Source organism: Chenopodium album, chromosome 8 (assembly GCF_948465745.1).
Source record: "Chenopodium album chromosome 8, dcCheAlbu1.1, whole genome shotgun sequence".
In the NCBI taxonomy this organism is placed as follows: domain Eukaryota; kingdom Viridiplantae; phylum Streptophyta; class Magnoliopsida; order Caryophyllales; family Amaranthaceae; genus Chenopodium; species Chenopodium album.
Window position 1 is genome coordinate 27,282,717 of NC_137841.1, and position 18,058 is coordinate 27,300,774.

At 39.5% G+C, this 18,058-nt stretch overlaps 1 protein-coding gene across 1 annotated transcript in view; it reads right to left on the minus strand.

Annotated features, from left to right (window-relative positions):
- Positions 1-16,671, minus strand: part of LOC145642869 (uncharacterized) — a 51,362-nt gene extending 34,691 nt beyond the window's left edge. Inside the window, exon 1 of the mRNA XM_081694032.1 lies at positions 16,594-16,671. Coding sequence (XP_081550158.1) covers positions 16,594-16,671 — 78 coding nt within the window. The remainder of the gene's footprint in view (positions 1-16,593) is intronic.
- Between the last annotated feature and the right edge of the window lie 1,387 nt (positions 16,672-18,058).

The following is an 18,058-nucleotide window of genomic DNA, read 5'->3' on the forward strand; positions in this document are numbered from 1 at the left end:
CTGACGGCGAAACATGTAGCTCAATTCGTTGAGAAAAATATCATATGCCGCTACGGGGTACCACATGAGATGATCAATGATAATGGAACACATTTCCAAGCCGAATGCGCGAAATTATTACAGAAATATCATATCAAGCATCACAGGTCATCACCTTACAGACCACAAACAAATGGTGCAGTCGAATCAGCCAACAAAAATGTGAAAACTATCATCGAAAAGATGACAGAAAATTACAAGGATTAGCCAAGTAAGCTACATTTCGCCCTTTGGGGTTATCGAACCTATGTTCGTACATCAACGGGGGCTACACCTTTCTCTTTGGTCTATGGAGTTGAAGCTGTACAACCAATCGAACTCGAAATCCTTTCTCTTCGAATCGCATTGGAAAGCCAACTAGATGAAGTCGACTGGATTAGAGCAAGATATGATGAACTGGTCTTACTTGATGAAAAACGCTTGGCAACTTTGCATCATGTCCAAACCTACCAACAGCGTATGGCGCGACATTTTAATAAAAAAAGTCAAGACCAGGAATATCAAATAGGGTGACCTAGTGCTTAAGGCACTTCGTAAAAATGTGTTAGATCCAAGAGGAAAATTCAGACCGAATTGGTCAGGCCCGTACATTGTTAAAGCCATCTTGTCTGGCGGAGCGACACAATTGGTAGACATGGACTGTAATGGTTTCCACAATTTAACCAACTTGGATCAACTCAAGAAATTCTATGCCTAGTCGCATGGGTTCATGACCCAATAGAGCTACGTTTGGCCTAATTCCTTTTTAGGATACGTAGGGAACCCCTCAAGGGGGCCCGACCACTTTAAAAAAAAGGGGGTTTTGCCGCGACACGGGACATTCCACCGTGTCACGGTACAATTCACAGTGGCACGGTGGCCCTGAGCGCAAAAAAAAAAAAGGGGAAATTGCCGCGACACGGGACATTCCACCGTGTCACGGTACTGTTCACCGTGGCACAGTGGCCCTGAGCGCAAAAAAAAATAAATAAATAAAAAAGGGGAAATTGCCGTGACGCGGGAATTTGTAACGTGTCACGGGATTTTTCACCGTGACACGGTGGAATTTCAGGTTTTCCGTTTTTTTTAGTGACGCATTCGTTGCGAATTCATTGTTTGTTCGAGGTTTTTTTAATTTTCGTTCTACCATTGCGTCCGACTTCTTGACTCGGATAAATAAAAAATAAAAGTCATTGTATTTTTTTATTTTTAAGGCTGAAATAAATGTGCTATTATTATTAAAATAAATGCGACTACAATTATTGGTATCATATGCCTTATTTTAAATAAAAATTATAAATCATAAAAAAGCAAAGCACTATTGATCTAATCTCTCTTCACTTTAGGAACATCCTTCTCTTGGTCAATTAGGTCGGCCTTCACCATTAATGTGTCTTTCGTAGCCCGAACCATCACACCCCTAGTCGAACTTTCACCCCTTTCACCTTTCTTGATTTTTTTTCGGTTGTTTCTCCCTATAGACCATCTTTTCTTTACCCTTCCCTTTCGCATAATTCTTCTTTCTTGGCATTATAGGAGTCTTAAACTCAATCCCTTATGTTCTCGGACCTAGACGATCTTTAGGAGGGGCTTTCTTATTTCCAAGACGAATCTTCACATCAGACTTGCGTGATCCGAATCGTTCCCTCCTACTTCTAGGGTTCAACCATGCCTTGTATGCACTAGATAAAGGAGGAGGAGCTTGGTCACTTGCATAAACGGTCCACAAATGTCTTCCAATCCAATAAGTCTCGTACTTATGAACGTTACTTTCATGCAACGATACTTCACGAGGACTATCGTTATAGCGTGGAACTACTTGTTCAAGTCCATACTGCCACATCAGTAGAGAAGGGCAATAAAGGTCAGTTTTGAGATTCTAGGAACACTGCAATATGGAGTATCATTCGTGCCAACCATCCTAGTAAGCCTCCACCAAGGCACCACCCAACGAATGGAAAATTCCCTCTTTGCAAAGAAATTTTTCCAATCTTCATACGACATGTTCGCAGAGTAATTCTTTTTCCTGCGGACTAGGTCGTTAGGGCCATATTTTTCAACATCGTCGGGGGCTTCAAATAATTCTAAACGCTCCATCAACCAAATCTGCAAAGAAAAAAATCAGTCGTAAAAATAATAATAATAAAAAAAAATGCAGGTTTCACCGTGTCATGGCAGACACCCTCCGTGACACGGTTAATGTTTTGTGTCACGGGGGCTACTCGGAGCGTATTTTTACCTGCAGCAGTACCAGAGAGCCCTTCCTTATGGCTTTCCGGTCAGCTTTTGCTTCGTCAAGGCCACGAAATGTTTCTCCAAAGCACGTCGGCATAGGAGATCTTCCAGATTCGACATGTTCAAGCACAGACGCTAGACAAGCATGTCCTACCCTACCGTTTGCAAATAAAAGCTTGCTAAACATGCAAAAAATATATGCCCTTCTACGATATACATGATAAGACTCGGAAATAGGGCGATTAAAATATAAATTTGCAAGTTTTTCTAAGTCTACCTCATTACCACAAACAATTCTATTTAAATCTGGATCTGTTATATTCAGATGGCGTTCAAAATCTTGGTAATAATATTCATGTAGGGTAGGCATGGCAATAAGATTTCTAGCAGGAAATCCAAATATTGCACCGAATTCCTCCGGCAGGGGACAGATTTCATCATAATCAAATTTAAAACAGTGTGTTTCTGGACTCCAATAATCTAATGCTGCCCTAAGAAAATCATGTTCAATAGATACATGTCACAGGGCTAGCAAACCCCTGACATGAAATAAATCTAACTCTCTTTTTTCAGCATTGGTCAAAGAATAAGACCAGTCGCGCAATGTATTATCAAAATTCTGAGACATTATTATTGAAATATGAAATTCTAAATTATTTTGTGTTTCGTAATTATGCATATCATGAATAAACTGGACTTTTTTAATAGCAAAAGCGCTCGAAACTGCCCAGAAATTATCTTTTCATACGCGTAAAACACACCGCTGAGTAATACGCGTACCGTGACACCGGAAGTTCCACCGTGTCACGGGAACTTTTGCCGCGACACGGCAAGTTCTGCCGTGACACGGTGCACAGTGCCGCGTCACGGCACCTCACGCGTTTTCTTTTTTCATCTTTTCCCGTATCTATCCGGATTTTTTTTATAGTATTTTATCTTCACCGTTTATTTTTTAGTTTTCTGAGAGTTTTATTTCTAATAAAATTCTCAACTTTTTTATCTCTATTATTTTTTTTTTATTATCTTTATTTTATTTATTTATTCATCACTTTAATATCTTATTTCTTTATTTATTTTTGCTTGTCTTTTTAGTTCTTTTTCTTTTGGGAAAGGTAATTTTTTTTATTTATTTATTCATCACTTTAATATTTTATTTCTTTATCATTTTTTTTTGCTTGTCTTTTTATTTCTTTTTCTTTTGGGGAAGGTCGGTACCCTCCATTACTCCACTTGTGTTTTTTGTCGCGCCATTAATAAATACACGATCACACACAATGAGTCTCAAGCACACACTAACACACAATAATAAATACATAAACTATGAATAATGTACAAAAGAGTCATAATAAATAAAAATGTCAAGTGTCATCATAGTATATACAAATAAAAACCCTCGGTCAAAAGTCTCTAGAGCCAAAATCAGTATCATATCCACCCTGCGAATATGGGAACGGTGAGCCAAAGAGTCCCTCCATCATCCGAGTACGGGGAGTAGTGTCCCTACTAGTCCCTGTTACCCCAGCAGTAGTCAAACTCAAGGCAGGACCCGTCCAGCCGGAAAACGGTGTAGACTCGCTCAAAGACACAGGAATCGTCGGTGAAGGCATCGTCCCATACATCGGAACTGTGAACAAGCCCGACACTGGTGTAGGAATCCCAGACAATGGAGCTGAAAATGAACCAGGATCCAAGGGAGTCAAAACAGACCCAAGATCAGGCTGTGGAGGCTGTGAAAACGACTGACGCTGCCCCTGACTCTGGCCCGGAAAGCGCTGAGAAGACTGAGGCTGCTGCCACTGAGCCAGCTGAAACGGCTGAGTAACCTGAGGCTCTCGCTGAGAATGAGAACGCCGGTGAATCTCAGGAGATCGTCTAACACGACCAAGCTCCTCCTCGTCCGAGCCTCTATGCCTCGAGCGCGAGCGGGACCTCCGTTGCTCCTGAAAGATACAAAATCAAAAGGTGTCAACAATGCAAAATAAAACAAATGGTAGAAGTACAAAAAAATGAATGATACCTCAAGAACGTCGCTAGAGCTCCGACAACTCGCACCACGCCGAAGCTTGATGATGCAATACTTCAGGGCGTCAACCAGCTTCATGAGTCCCATCATCTCCGGGCAGCTAGGCTGAGGATAAAACAAAGAAAAGTTAGTAACAAGCAGTGTTAAAAGATGAATAATGCATCAAAAAACTTACCGGTTCAAAAACCTCGGGCAGAGACTCCTGCGCCTGTCTGTAACCCTCTGGCGCGTCAGCAATATGGTCCTCGGTGATACCAATCGGCCCTAGATAGCGGACAGACTGAGGAGGAATCTCGATCCTCCCCACAGGGCGAATAGTCGTCTGAAAATATGATCGAATAATCAAGTTAATCGACTATTTAAAACAGAGACTATAGTAACGAAGATCCTCAAAAGAAATCATACCTCAGGAAGACGGGGTGGAGGATCTAGAGAGGGAAGCAAGTCCCGCGCATAGTCACTCTCCATGTGTACAAGCTCCTGCCATGGAAAAGTATATCGCTCTCCCCTGTTTATCAACTCTCTGATCAAGCGTGAGTCCAGCATCGACTCTGGTGGAGATGAGGGCACCACAAAGCGATCGCCGCTATGCTGACGAACGACTCGCTCCCCCAAATACCAGACAAAGCGTCCGGTACCAACCAAAATGGTGCGGTGCGCTGAAAGACGCAAGGCCTCAGGTAGATCAGTCATCCCGGCCCAAGGACGATACTGGACATCAATGGCAACCTAAAAACCATAAAAAGTTAGCGTGAAACAACAGAAACAACGTCAGAGGGAAAATAACAGGCAACAAAACTAATCCTTACGCCAACAGAAGAGGTGCCTCGACGTAGTAGTCCACGCAGTGCAGGGACGGACTCCACCCGCGACTCTCCTCGATCACGCCAGCTGGCCCCGACAGGGAAATCATGGACCGCTCCACGAAAGCCTGGGAAGTACTCGTAGAACTATTTCTGTAATGAAAAGTAATCTTTAGCACATGAGTCGAACAACTTAAAGTGAAACAAAAAGGGGAAAAGATCATCACCTCTACGACTCTCCACAGACCATAGACGGTGATGGGAGACTCGTCATTCAGCTGCCGACAGCCATGACGTAGCGATAAGAGAAGATCGGCGTATCCAAGGCTGGCCCAGCTATAGGATCCTATCTCATGGATCCTGACCAAAGAGGGGAGGTAGCAAAGGAGTACGCGTGAACTCCTATCAGGAGAAAAGGTCATGGAGACCAGAATCAGGATGAAGATCCGCACCCGCTGCTCAGCCGATGTATCCTCCATGTCGAAGCCACGAGCTAAAACTGAAGCCAGCTCCAATCGTCCGCTCCTAGGACCACCTCGAGACACTGGTCGGGTCCTGATTTGCTGAACGATCGGACCTAACAAATCAGCTGCCTTAGCCGATCCCCAAGACAGATCAGACATCTGAGCTACAGCTCGGTCGATGAAGCGCAGCCCGCTAATCATACTGAATTCTAGAGGGGTCACCGTCATCTCCCCCCAAGAAAAATGAAAAGTGTTGGTAGTATCCCAAAAATACTCCAACAATGCGTGAACGACAGTCGCGCCACAACCCCGGGGGCTGCTAAACCCTACAACTGCCGTATAGAAATCTACTAAACCAGTCGATTCCCACAGGGCATTCGTAGCAGGATCCCTCGTAATGATCTGGTGAAGTCGAGGAATCAAATCGCCGTCTCCAGAACCGTGGTGGCGAAGCGTGCCATCAACAATGCCGGAGAGTGGGCGATGAGAAACATGGTTTTCACGGAAGAAAACCAACTGGTCTGGAGTCCACGGAGGTGGAACCCACCTACCTCTACTCGTAGAAGCCCGAGGCTCGGACTCTAAGGCATCGTCGTCCATACTCTCAGGAATAGTGGGAGTGTCCTCCCTAAAAGCTCGACGGCGGCCATGGGTAGAAAGATCGCAATCCCGTCGCCTAGGCATGCTATTAAAAAGATCTAAATGCTTAGCATCATTTCCTAAGACATTTAATTCAAGTTGCATTTTTATAAAAATAAAGATCTTAATACTTAGCATCATTTCCTAAGTTATTTAGTTATTTATCGAATTATACACTAAATTTTTACCTCAAGGCTAAAAATTGGCAAAATTATGGTATTTAGTTTCTTCATGACAAACTAATACTACAGTTCTCCTAGTCGCATGATACCATGTTCTCCATGACAATATAGTACATACGCAAAATATATTTCGAAGTTGCACAAAAACAATGAATCAACACATCATTAAATATTTCACAAAGTTTACCGCCATTTTTTCACCATTTCAAGTACAAAGAAGTAACATGAACATCATTTCACAAAAGTAGTACCCAAAAAATGGTGATTTGCTCAATTCTCCATCAAATCATACAATTTTTGTCTCAAATTTCTCACAAACACACATACATACATATACAAGTAAAATCATGGCAAGAATTTCAACATAAAACCTCAAAATCAAAAATCCTCAAATTGATTTTTAAGGGTTTTTCATGAAATTACTTATTTTAAGAAAATTTGAGATAAAAAGTAAGAGGAACTTACATAGATCCTTGTAGAGAGTCGAAAATGAGGAAAGTAGCAAGAAATTTTTAGCAAAATTGGTGAAAATTTGAGCTCCAAAAGCTCGAAAAACTTAGAAGATCTGCGCAGCCGCCGTGACACGGTTGAGCTTGGCCGCGGCTCGGTGGAAGATCGTCGTGTCACGGGAATTTAGTCCCGTGTCACGAGAAGAACGGAGGTCGCCGGAGCCCTGATGTGCAGCAACAGCACCGACGAACAACAGCAAGATGAACAGCAGGAACTCGCAGCAAAAGCGAAAAATAAAAAGCAAAGAGAGAGAGGATGCAGGAGCGCCGTGACACGGTTAGGAACGCCGGCCGACGGGAAATAAATCCGAGCGCCGGTGAGAGTCGCCGAGACACGGCAAACCGAGCAAAAAAAATTTTGAGCTTTTTGGTTGAGAATTGGACGAGAAAGAGAATAAGCAAAATGAGGAAAATGTGTGATATTTAAAACATAAAAATCCCGTGCAACGGACCCCGTTCCCACGTAACGGTCAGATTTTTGTGTGGTGCACAAGCTTTGACCGTGTCACGGGAAGCAGCTCCGCGTGACGGGGGATCCTTGTCGTGTCACGAGAATGTTTTTTGTGACACGGTGGTTTTTGTACAGTTATTTGCGAATATTCCTGACATTTTGACTAAGGTTGCACGATTTTTTCAGTTATTTTTCGCTGGAATTACGCGGAAAATTGTAATTGATACTAAAAGGCGACTAAAATTACCATTTTACCCCTAGCAAGCATCAAAGTCTATTTTTCAGCATGGTCGGATAATCGACTTAAAGGTGTGAATCATCTGCGGCCCACATTCGGGGATAATCGAACCATCATACACTTACAAATTTCAGCAATCGTCGGCTTTCCTCAGGCTTGGAAAGCGTTATCAGTGGATTTTTCTTCAAGTATAGAAAAACCGCCAAGTCGGCTTTCCTCGGGCTTGGAAAGCATTATCGGTGGATTTTTCTTCAAGTATAGAAAACCGCCAAGTCGGCTTTCCTCAGGCATGGAAAGCGTTATCGGTGGATTTTTCTTCAAGTATAGAAAACCACCTAATTCCTTTGTCGGCTTTCCTCAAGCATGGAAGGCATTATCGGTAGGTTTCTTGAGGCTTAGAAAACTACCAAACTCTTCAATCGGCTTTCCTCAAGCATGGAAAGCATTTCAACAAATGTCATCCGGTGGATTCCTTCAAGCATAGGAAGCTGCCAAATTCATTTGTCACCGATACACTGGTGGCAGATACGTATTCTATCCTTTTACTCTTTTATCTGTGGAATTAATATTTTTCTGCAGGTATCGGCGTATACAGAGTGATTTAAGATCGCAGAACGTCTTAAATCATTCTCCGTCCCTATCGGCTACTTTGACTATCGTTTTCGAAACTGACGTTTCTACAAACTCAGTCAAAGTGGGGGCTTCTGTAGACACCTAAAAATGTCTCCCCAAAACCAAACCCGATGATGAACAACCTTTCACCGCCACTATTGGTCGGGTTCAGTATTTAATCCCGAGAGTGCTTAAAAAATATTGTATTTGATTAAATTCATATTTTTGAACAGTCCATGGATTAGTCTTGATGTTTGGTAAAAGCATAGTTTTAATTTCAGCCCAAACTTATTATTTAATTTTAGCCCAAACCTTTTTTATTTTATTGTTTTATTATTTATTTTTTGCCTAAACCTTTTATTTATTTTTATTTAATTATTTTCTTATTTTAGCCCAAAAAATAATAAGTCAGAAAAGACCCGAAATTATAAATCGGCACTTAAAATGCCGAATGAAATTAGGGTTAATAATGTATTTGGACGGAAAAACAGGCTGGAAATTCCCGCGCCACGGCAGGTACCCACCGTGTCACGGGAATCCTTCCCGTCTGACGGTGGGATTTCCCGTGACACGGGATGTCTGCCGTGACACGGGACATTCCGTGTCTTTTCCGCGTAAACCTTTAACGCGTTTTCTATCCCGTTTTCTGAAAATTTCCCGCGTCACACTAAAAACGTACCGTGACACGGGAAAGTGTGCCGTCTGACGGTGGGACTTCCCGTGTCACGGTACAGTTTGCCATGTCACGGGATACTTTTTTAGGGTTTTTATTATTTTAGGGTTCCGTGTGCTCCCTCAGCACATTTTCCCTATAAATACCCCCTCATTTCTGATGTACGGGGCACCGAGTAATTCTCTGATTTATTTTTCTCTCTTCTATGCTTTAACCTAAACACTAGCCTACCCCTTTTCTACTTTAAAATTCCTTCTTCAAGTACTCAAAGGAGTCCATACTTTACTAGTGGTTTTGTCCTTAAGCCAAGGCGTGAAAGATAGAACTGTTTGAGGGTTTGGCCCCAAAATCAACTTTACTTTATTTAATTTAATTTAATCATTGTTTTATTATTTCCTTGAAGTTACTAACTCGTTTATTATTTTGTAGTTGCAAACCAACAGAATCAAAGTAAGGATCATGTTCCTTTTATTTCTATTATTTTTTCTAACGATTTTATGTTGTTGGAATTGTGATTAAATTGCTTTCAATATTAATGTTAATTCTTTTATTATTTTTATGATCACCATATTGCATGTTTAAAGGGAATATGTAATTAAAAATCACGCCTAATAAGATAATTTGGACAACCGGTTTAGGATCCTTTTTAATCTTCTTATTAATTGAAGTGATCACCAATATTTTAGAATTATGTGTGCATTAATATTCAACCAATTTAGTTAAATAATAGTTTGGAGCGAATTAAATATTTTGTTTGTATGCCTTTGAGATAACAGGAATGCTTTTCAATAATAGAATCGAGTAGAGGCCAATACGGGCGAATGTGACTCCATGACTCACTTCGTACCATCATCCCCGATCCTCCTTTCGTGGTTCCGAACCATATGGAGTTAGTAATATCATGGATTATGAATGGGGTGTAACCTTCACGGGTCAATCGTTGTTGCCTATCGTTGTCCCTTAATCGTGGTTGCCTTTTATGATCCGTGAACGGTTTACAAGTTCCTTAAAACTTGTTGGCGGCTCCCTACTTTATTTGTCCCTAACCGTTGTCCCTAATCGTAATGTCAATTCCCACTTCCTATGAGTGCCAAGCATATTCACCACATGCTTTTTACGTGGGCGCACTTCGAACGACGCCTACAATTTGGCGACTCCACTGGGGAGGATTCTTGATTATTTATCGATTTGAGTGATCGGTATTTAATTAAGATGAGTGGATGAGACTTGAAAGATTCTTAAAAAAATATTCCTGTGATTAATTTGGCTTTTTTGCACCTGCATAGACGTTTTAACGTCGCATTCAGGTCTGTCCCGTAGGAAAAATTGGATAACTTGGTTGCGCGCGAAGGAAAACAGGGCACCAGTCAGATCTTCTGACTGTCGTGCCACGGCAAAATCTGCCGTGTCACGGTACAGTGCACTGTCTGACGGTGCACAGTACCGTGACATGGGAATTTTTGCCGTGTCACGGCAGTCCTAAAATCAGTCTGGTGGCTTATTTTCTTTCCTCACAGTCAACTTCCTTCGATTTTTCTGAAAAAACATATGTGTTTTACATGCGTCTTAGCCCCGGGGGATTTAAGCTCTATCGACCCAAAAACGCTCATGGCAATAAGGGTTCATCCGAGTTATTAAATCCACCCAAACCATGGAGTCGAGTTCGATTTCATCACGAACTCGCGGAGCCGCCCTTTGGCATACACCCTTAAGGGAGGCTGCCTTGCTAACGCATCCAAACTCTTAACCAAAGCTTGACCAATAGTTGAACATAGATCTTGACTCTAGGTTGCGAACTTCTTTTTACATCATCGTGCCTAAATGCTAATTGGTTGTTTGGTGCTAACCTTCATGTGTTTGCTCTTTTGTTTAACTCATGACCGAGGGTTTTTATTCTCACATAGTAATTAGTACGGACTTAAAATCGGTTAAAATCTAGAAAAATCACAAAACTGACTTGGAACTGCGCACCGTGTCACGGCATGTTCTGCCGCGCCACGGTGAACAGTACTACTTTTTTATAAACCGATCAGTCAAAAGAGAAAGGCTAAGAGGGTAATGGAAACTCAAGAAGAAGTCAATGAACTTAGGAAGGATTTGGCTAACATGACTGAAATGATGAAGGCTATGTCACTTCAAATCAATGACCCTATGAAACAACAACAAATGGAGCAAATGAAGGAAAGCTTGAGCAAACTCTCCAATGACTATAGTATCTAGGGCATCAGCTCACAAGGGGTCTTAGTGGACAAGGAGCTTCTTCCGTATAAGTTCAATGCCGATGACATCCCTAGGTTCAAACCTACTGACAATCCTTATTTCCACTTAAGAGCTTTTGAAACCATAATGAACATTAAGAGGATTGATAGGAAAGTCTTTCATTCTTTGTTTTCTTTATCTCTTAAAACTGTTGCCAACAATGGATCTTTTCTCACGATAAAGAGAAGATCTATACATGGTATGGAATAGTGTAGACACCTACTTTTGGCCTCTTGTCCCGAAAGGAAGTGTGATGATGTTACAAAAACCCGTTCTTCATGCTAGATCAAAATTAAAGTGTTTATGGACTACGAAATGCATTATGAAGTAAGTCGAAACCCATATTTGAGACAAATTTATATTTGACCCTCTTTTGATTATTAATTAGGACTAAAACATGCTCATACATGTTTTAACTTGATTAATAACGGACCCAAATGTGCCAAATGCAATGATTGGATCCAACGGATGTTACATTGTTGAAAACCGAGCCAAACAGATAAACCAACCATAAAATTTCCATTCATGGACTATACATATGGATATAAATTTCAAAGAGATTTCCAACGTATATTATAAGCCCAATTTTGAGCTAAAACGAAGAAGTTATGATTAAAACACTAAACAAGGCCTTAAAACCGACACCCTTGCATTCCAACGGCCATATATTTTTATCCATAACATATTTTAACCTAATTTTAATGGCATTGGAAAGTAGACATTTAGAGATTTCCAATGATATCTCAAACATCTAAATCCGACTTTGCAATCAAAAGTTATGGAAGTTTTAAAAATGCGTTTTTGTATAAGGCTAACGGCATTCCAGCGCATCTCAATAAGTTGCGCGCGACTCATTGAGATGCACGCGACACCCAACGCGACGCGGAGAGTTGCGTGTGCCACCTGAAGGCGCGGCTCTAAAACCCTAAACTTAGATTCCTACGCCTTTTGTTCAACCCGAAAGAGGATTGAAAATTCAGAATTCTAAACCCTAAATTCTGAAAACCCTAATCTCTCTCAAACCCTCTTACCATCACACTAATTTTTCCTCTTTCTTCCCAACTACTCTTCTACCATAATCCATCCATTGAAGCTCTTGGAGGTACGAAGAATAAAGAAAATCCATAAACGCATAAGACGGAGATTTAGCATAAAAGAAGAACGGTTAGTTTCCTGAGCACTTAGATAAATCACTTTTCTTTTATTGTTTAAATAAATTTAATTGACTAATTAGTGTTATTTGATCACTTAAACAAAATTTTAATTAATTAATTAACATAGTATTCTTTCGTTTATCAAGACTAGAATTTGATAATTAATTGTTGTTATATCACGAATATTGATTAAACAAAGAATAACGACTTTTGTAATGTAATTCCAACATGATTAATGCTTGTAAATAAAATCAACTAACTTAGTTTTAGGTACCACGTTGCATATATTGTTTGGTGATGAAAGTGTGAAAAAGGAAGAGCTAGTAGAGGCCATACTAGGGCTAGGATAGCGATTCCCCTCTAAAGGGAACGTTATCTTAGTACCCTTGCTTCCGAACTCATTTCTGGTTTATGTAGACCAATTAGAGCATGGGTAAACTTACGATTTGTGCTAATTATCCCTTGAACTCTACTTGGGAGAAAGGCATGAACGATGTTTATGAGTTTTCCTAAAACTCATTAGCGATTCCTACATATTTCTTACAAAAAAGCGTGATGAGAGGATCATTTCTAATTCAAGGTCTCCCAAACAGTCAGGAATTCAAATCCTAATACACCCTAACAAGTGTAAATTCCTAGGCTTTTCAAAGGCCATGGGTATTTAAGGAAAAGGATCTCCTACGATGGGAACACCCTCCTTACAAATAGTAAACGCTTTCATTGATAGATTCAAATATAACATTCAAGTTGAAACTGACCATAGAAAACTTGAAATGCTAAAGCAAAAAGAAAACGAAGGGTTCACCTCTTTCTTCAACAAGTAGAGGGAAATTTCTGCGAATATGGTCGATGTCCCTACTGAAAAGGAGTCTGTAAGGATATTCATCAAGAACCTTCAAGAAAATTATTCAAAGAACTTGAAATATCAACATAACTTGAATACTTCAAGGATGTCTATGATATAGGCATTGAGATCGAAGACGATCTTTTGAAAGTTGATAGTGCGAAAAGAAAGAAGAACGACCATCATTTTTCTTCCTCTCCCACTAATGAAATACATGCTATGAACACTTCCAAACAACAAAACCAAAGGTCGAAAAGAGTGTTCATTCCACTTGGTATGAGTTACAAGACAGCCTTTGACAAGCTACACTACAAAGGACTAGTCATGCCCATAGGACCCATCAAAGACCCAGTTCCAGAATCCAGGCCACCTAAGTGGGATCCTAATAAACATTGTAAATATCACCAAGGGAAGGATCACGAAACTAAGGAGCATTGGAAACTCAAAGAAGCTATATAAGACTTGATCGATAACAATAATACTTCCGAGATTCTAGCCATTGCAGAAGATCTTCGATCCTTCGCTCCTTATCACATGTGTAGGAGAGCCCATGTTCAAGACAATCTATATAACCTCTATTGATGAAGTGACCATGATTGAGTAAGATGAAGGGGTTTTCTTAAATGATGCCGAGGAAAATTTGTCAAGTCTAAGAGAAGACGTTTGAAAACTACAAGATGTCATTTCCATGCTCTTGAACGTGGTAGAAGGACTAGCAACTCGGGTAATGGTTATCGAAAAAAATTCTCACCAAGGATTTATTGAAGAACTCAATGCTCCTAAGCCACGGGCAAACCGGAACATTGAAGAATATACACCAATCGGAATGACTTATAATGAAGCTTTGAATATTTTCACGATCGAAAACTTATCCATCCCTCTGGTCCAATTCAAGACCCATCACCTAAGAAACGGCTTCCCAGCTGGGATCCAAACTCTTATTGCAAATATCATAGAGGCCATGGTCACACAACTGAAGAATGCTTCACCCTCAAAGGCCGAATTCAAGATCTTGTTGATTCAAAATACCTTCGTATTCCTCCGAGCAACAAGAAGGTCAAAATCTATAACCATGGTGGCAAGAGAAAGAAGAACGACAACCCTTCTTTTGTTTCTTCCTATCAGAGTGGAAGTTGCATCGATAAAAAGATTTTGAAGACTAAAGAACAAGAAAAGAAGTTCACCCCAATTGGAATGAGCTATAATATCACCTTTGATCGACTCCTTGCCAATGGACTCATCACACCAATTGGACCTATGCAAGATCCTCCTCTTAAAAGGAGATTATCTGAATGGAATCCGGATTCCTATTGCAATTACCATCAAAGTAATGGTCATACTACAAATCATTGTTATAAGTTTCAAAATCTAAATCAAGACCTCATCGATACAAACAAGCTCCTATTCCCTCCAGCTGGCCTGAAGACCGAGTGATGATAATGCACAAGACACGAGGCGAGCTTCAACGATAAGATTTCATGACCTCTCTTTCTATTTATTTTTCATTATTCCTTTCCCCAATAAGTCTAGCATAGGCACCTTTCCTTAGATTTTAAATTTTATGATTTTTCTTTTTCTTTCCTTTAAATAAAATGAGCATTTATTTTCTTGCATATGATTATTGCATTGCATTAAAAAATAAAATAAAAAATTCATGTTGAATTAAGCACAAGGTATACCAACGATTCGAGGCACCCTTGTGGCCTATCATATCACCTTCACCATTTGAACATATAAATCCTTCCTTGGAAAGCCACTTTGAGCCCCTCATCTAACGATAGACCTTTCTTTCTTCAACCCACATCTATCTAACCTTGGGATGGGATGGTGTGTAACTTATGCAATTTCAAAAGCTTGAGTGATTTTAAAAGATTAAAATAGCAAAAGGCAAAAATAATATAAAAGTGTGCAAAAGGGAAAGTGTTCCAATGTCTTTGAAATGAATATGTCTTTGATATGAACACGTCTCATATTGCGTTTCTTATCGAGTGCTCGGTAGCGTGCCTAAGAGGCATGAATTCCAAGTGAGTGATAGACCGCATGATGTGGATTTCCCACACTTAGCAAAAAAGGTTCAAATATAAAAAACACAAAAGCAAAAAAAAAAGAGCAAAAATATAAAAGAAAAAGGATTAAAAAGAGAATAACTCAAGCATAAAAATACAAAGATTTCAAAAGCAAGGTTGTACACCTTGGGGGCTTATCTAGGGTCTTGAGCCTTTATCCCTTTCATCTACAAACCTTTAGCCTAACCACCTTTGAGGTATACATACACTTGTGTGAGGTTCAGCTAGAGCTAAGTTCAGCCTGATTCCTAACGAATACGTAGGCAACCTCACAATGAGGTGCAGCCGTAATTTTAAATGCATTCATATTTACATTCATAATTGATCATATCAAGGGATCTCTGATGCTCATCTCTATCCATTTAGAGCTAGACTTGGGGGCTTGATCTCTACATCATTAGCTTACCTAGCCTAAGAGTCACCATCATTTGACTCTTCTCGAAATAATATTTTTCCACACACCTTTGCCTTTGCAGCCTAACTTAGTGTCACTTTCACACACTGTAAAGACACATAGACGAAATAGCATTTCCTATAGGAACCCTTTTGTCATGAAATCTTAACATAATGTTGAAGCATATCTTGGCATATTAAAGTCATAATCATCATTGTGTCACAAAGTATGAAGTGCTTAGCCTCCGTGCCTAAGTTACCTAAATACTTTCATCTAAATCCAACAATTGAGATAACTTAGGATACCCTAGGATACATCGTTGATGCATACACTTGACTAAGCTCATTCAACATACCATCCAACACTTCACTTCTTCCTTTTTGTATCTTTCTTTTTCGGGAGAAAATCCGTACCCTCCACAAAATGACTGAAATTTTTTGCATTTTTCTAGTCGCACAATCACATTATAATGTACACAGGAGTCATGTACGTTTAGTCATGTCACCTCGAATTGAGTCTAATGCATGTGTCAAAACAAATTAAGTCACGCAAGAGTCACGCATGTGTCAAAACACACTGAGTCAACCTCAAGTCAGTTAATCACCTTAGGTCAACCCTAAGAAAAACACAAGCAAAGTCTTTTGGCAATCTTTTGATTTTTATAAGATACAATCATTCAGCAAAGCTCCTGTTCGCAGCCAGCCGAACGATCTCAACAAACATTCAAGTATCAAAGCTTTTTTGTTCAGAGACGCGTGGACATATCATAAAGCTCTTTTTCTTAGAGACGCGTGGGCACATCATTCAAAGCTCCATTGTTCAGAGACGAGTGAACAATCCTCAAAAAAGCTCCATTGTTCAATGACGAATGAACATCCCTAATCAAGCTCTTTTGTTCAGAGACGCGTGGTGTAGGGAATATTTCAAGCCATCCCACAATTGAGCCCCACTATGATCATACACTTAAGCATGGTGGCGTCCAAAGGGAAGGAAGCTAGAGTAAAAGAGTCGCCAACAAGTTTTAGGAACCTGTAAATCGTTCACAGGGTCAAGGTAACACTCCTTAATGATCCCGGAGATCGATAACTCCAATTGATCTGGAACCATGACTGGAAGTTTGGGGATTAAGTTACAAATCCAACCAAAAAGAGATTGAACCTTCCCTAATAATAGGACTCTAATTTATTATTCTCGTATTCATGTGTGCTTTCTGACTAACATACAATCAATAGGTTAACCCTAAACCTGTTTAATCTATGTTGGTTTAATATTAATGCACAAACGAATCTATTATTGGCGATCACTTGAATTATAATCAAATTAACCTAAACAAAATTATTAATTATCTTATTAAGCATGATTACAAGTACCAATTCCCTTTCAACATGCATAAAAGGTGTGATCAAGCAATAACAATAATAATATATCATATCAAGCAACATAATAAATAACCATAATAATAATAATTATAATCATGACAATAATCACAATTAAAAAATCATGTTAAAGTATAATATTAATAGCAAGATCCTAAGCATGGTACTAACAAGATTAATAACAAACCCTAGCATGTCACTAATCAATAAAGATCAAAGCCCTAACATGACACTAACATGACATTAGGAAAAAATAGGAAGCATCATAATAAACATACTTGTATTAGGAATATTAATTAACCCTAAACATGATATTCGGAAGGAATAAAACATCCTAACATGGTACTAGGAATCAAAATAATAATCTAAGCATGATTTCTATATTAAAAGATCAATAAAGCAATTAAAGTACTTACTTCGATGCCTCGTACCTCTTTCTAATAACAAAATACACGCGTTAGTAACTTCAAGGAAAATATTTAAACAAACAATTTAATTAAATAATTGAAATAGGGATTTGGGGCCAAACCATCAGAAATATCAAACCTTTCACGTCTAGGGCGAAGGTAACTTCGAACTTGGCTAGATGTTTCTAGATCTTATGAGTGAGGAATTTTGAGAGAGGGAAGGTTTATAAAAAGAAGAGAGAGAAGGAAAGCTTCTAGCTTTTAGAGAGAGAGAATAGACAGAGATTGTGAATCATTAAAAACGGGGAGATACGACCCCTATTTATAAAAAAAATAGCACGGAATCAAATCAAGTCCTATTCAGAATAAAATACCTACGGTCGCCAACGATACGAGTCAGCGCCAGACAACAAGCTCGTCGCCAGGCGACAAACCTATCGTTTGGCGTTGGGACAGTTTTTTTGCGGATTTTGTTTTTATCATATCTTTTGATCCAGATGTTTAAATAAGTCATATAATATGTCATTGGAAAGATATTGAAGTCTACTTTCCAAACCAATAAAAATAAGATTAAAATATTCTATAGATAAAAATATATGACCGAAATAGTGGAAGGGTGTCAGTTTTGGATAGAGTTTCGTATTCCATTCATATCTTTTTCTTTATAGCTCGGAATCAATATTATAATATATCATTGGAATGATAATTTCA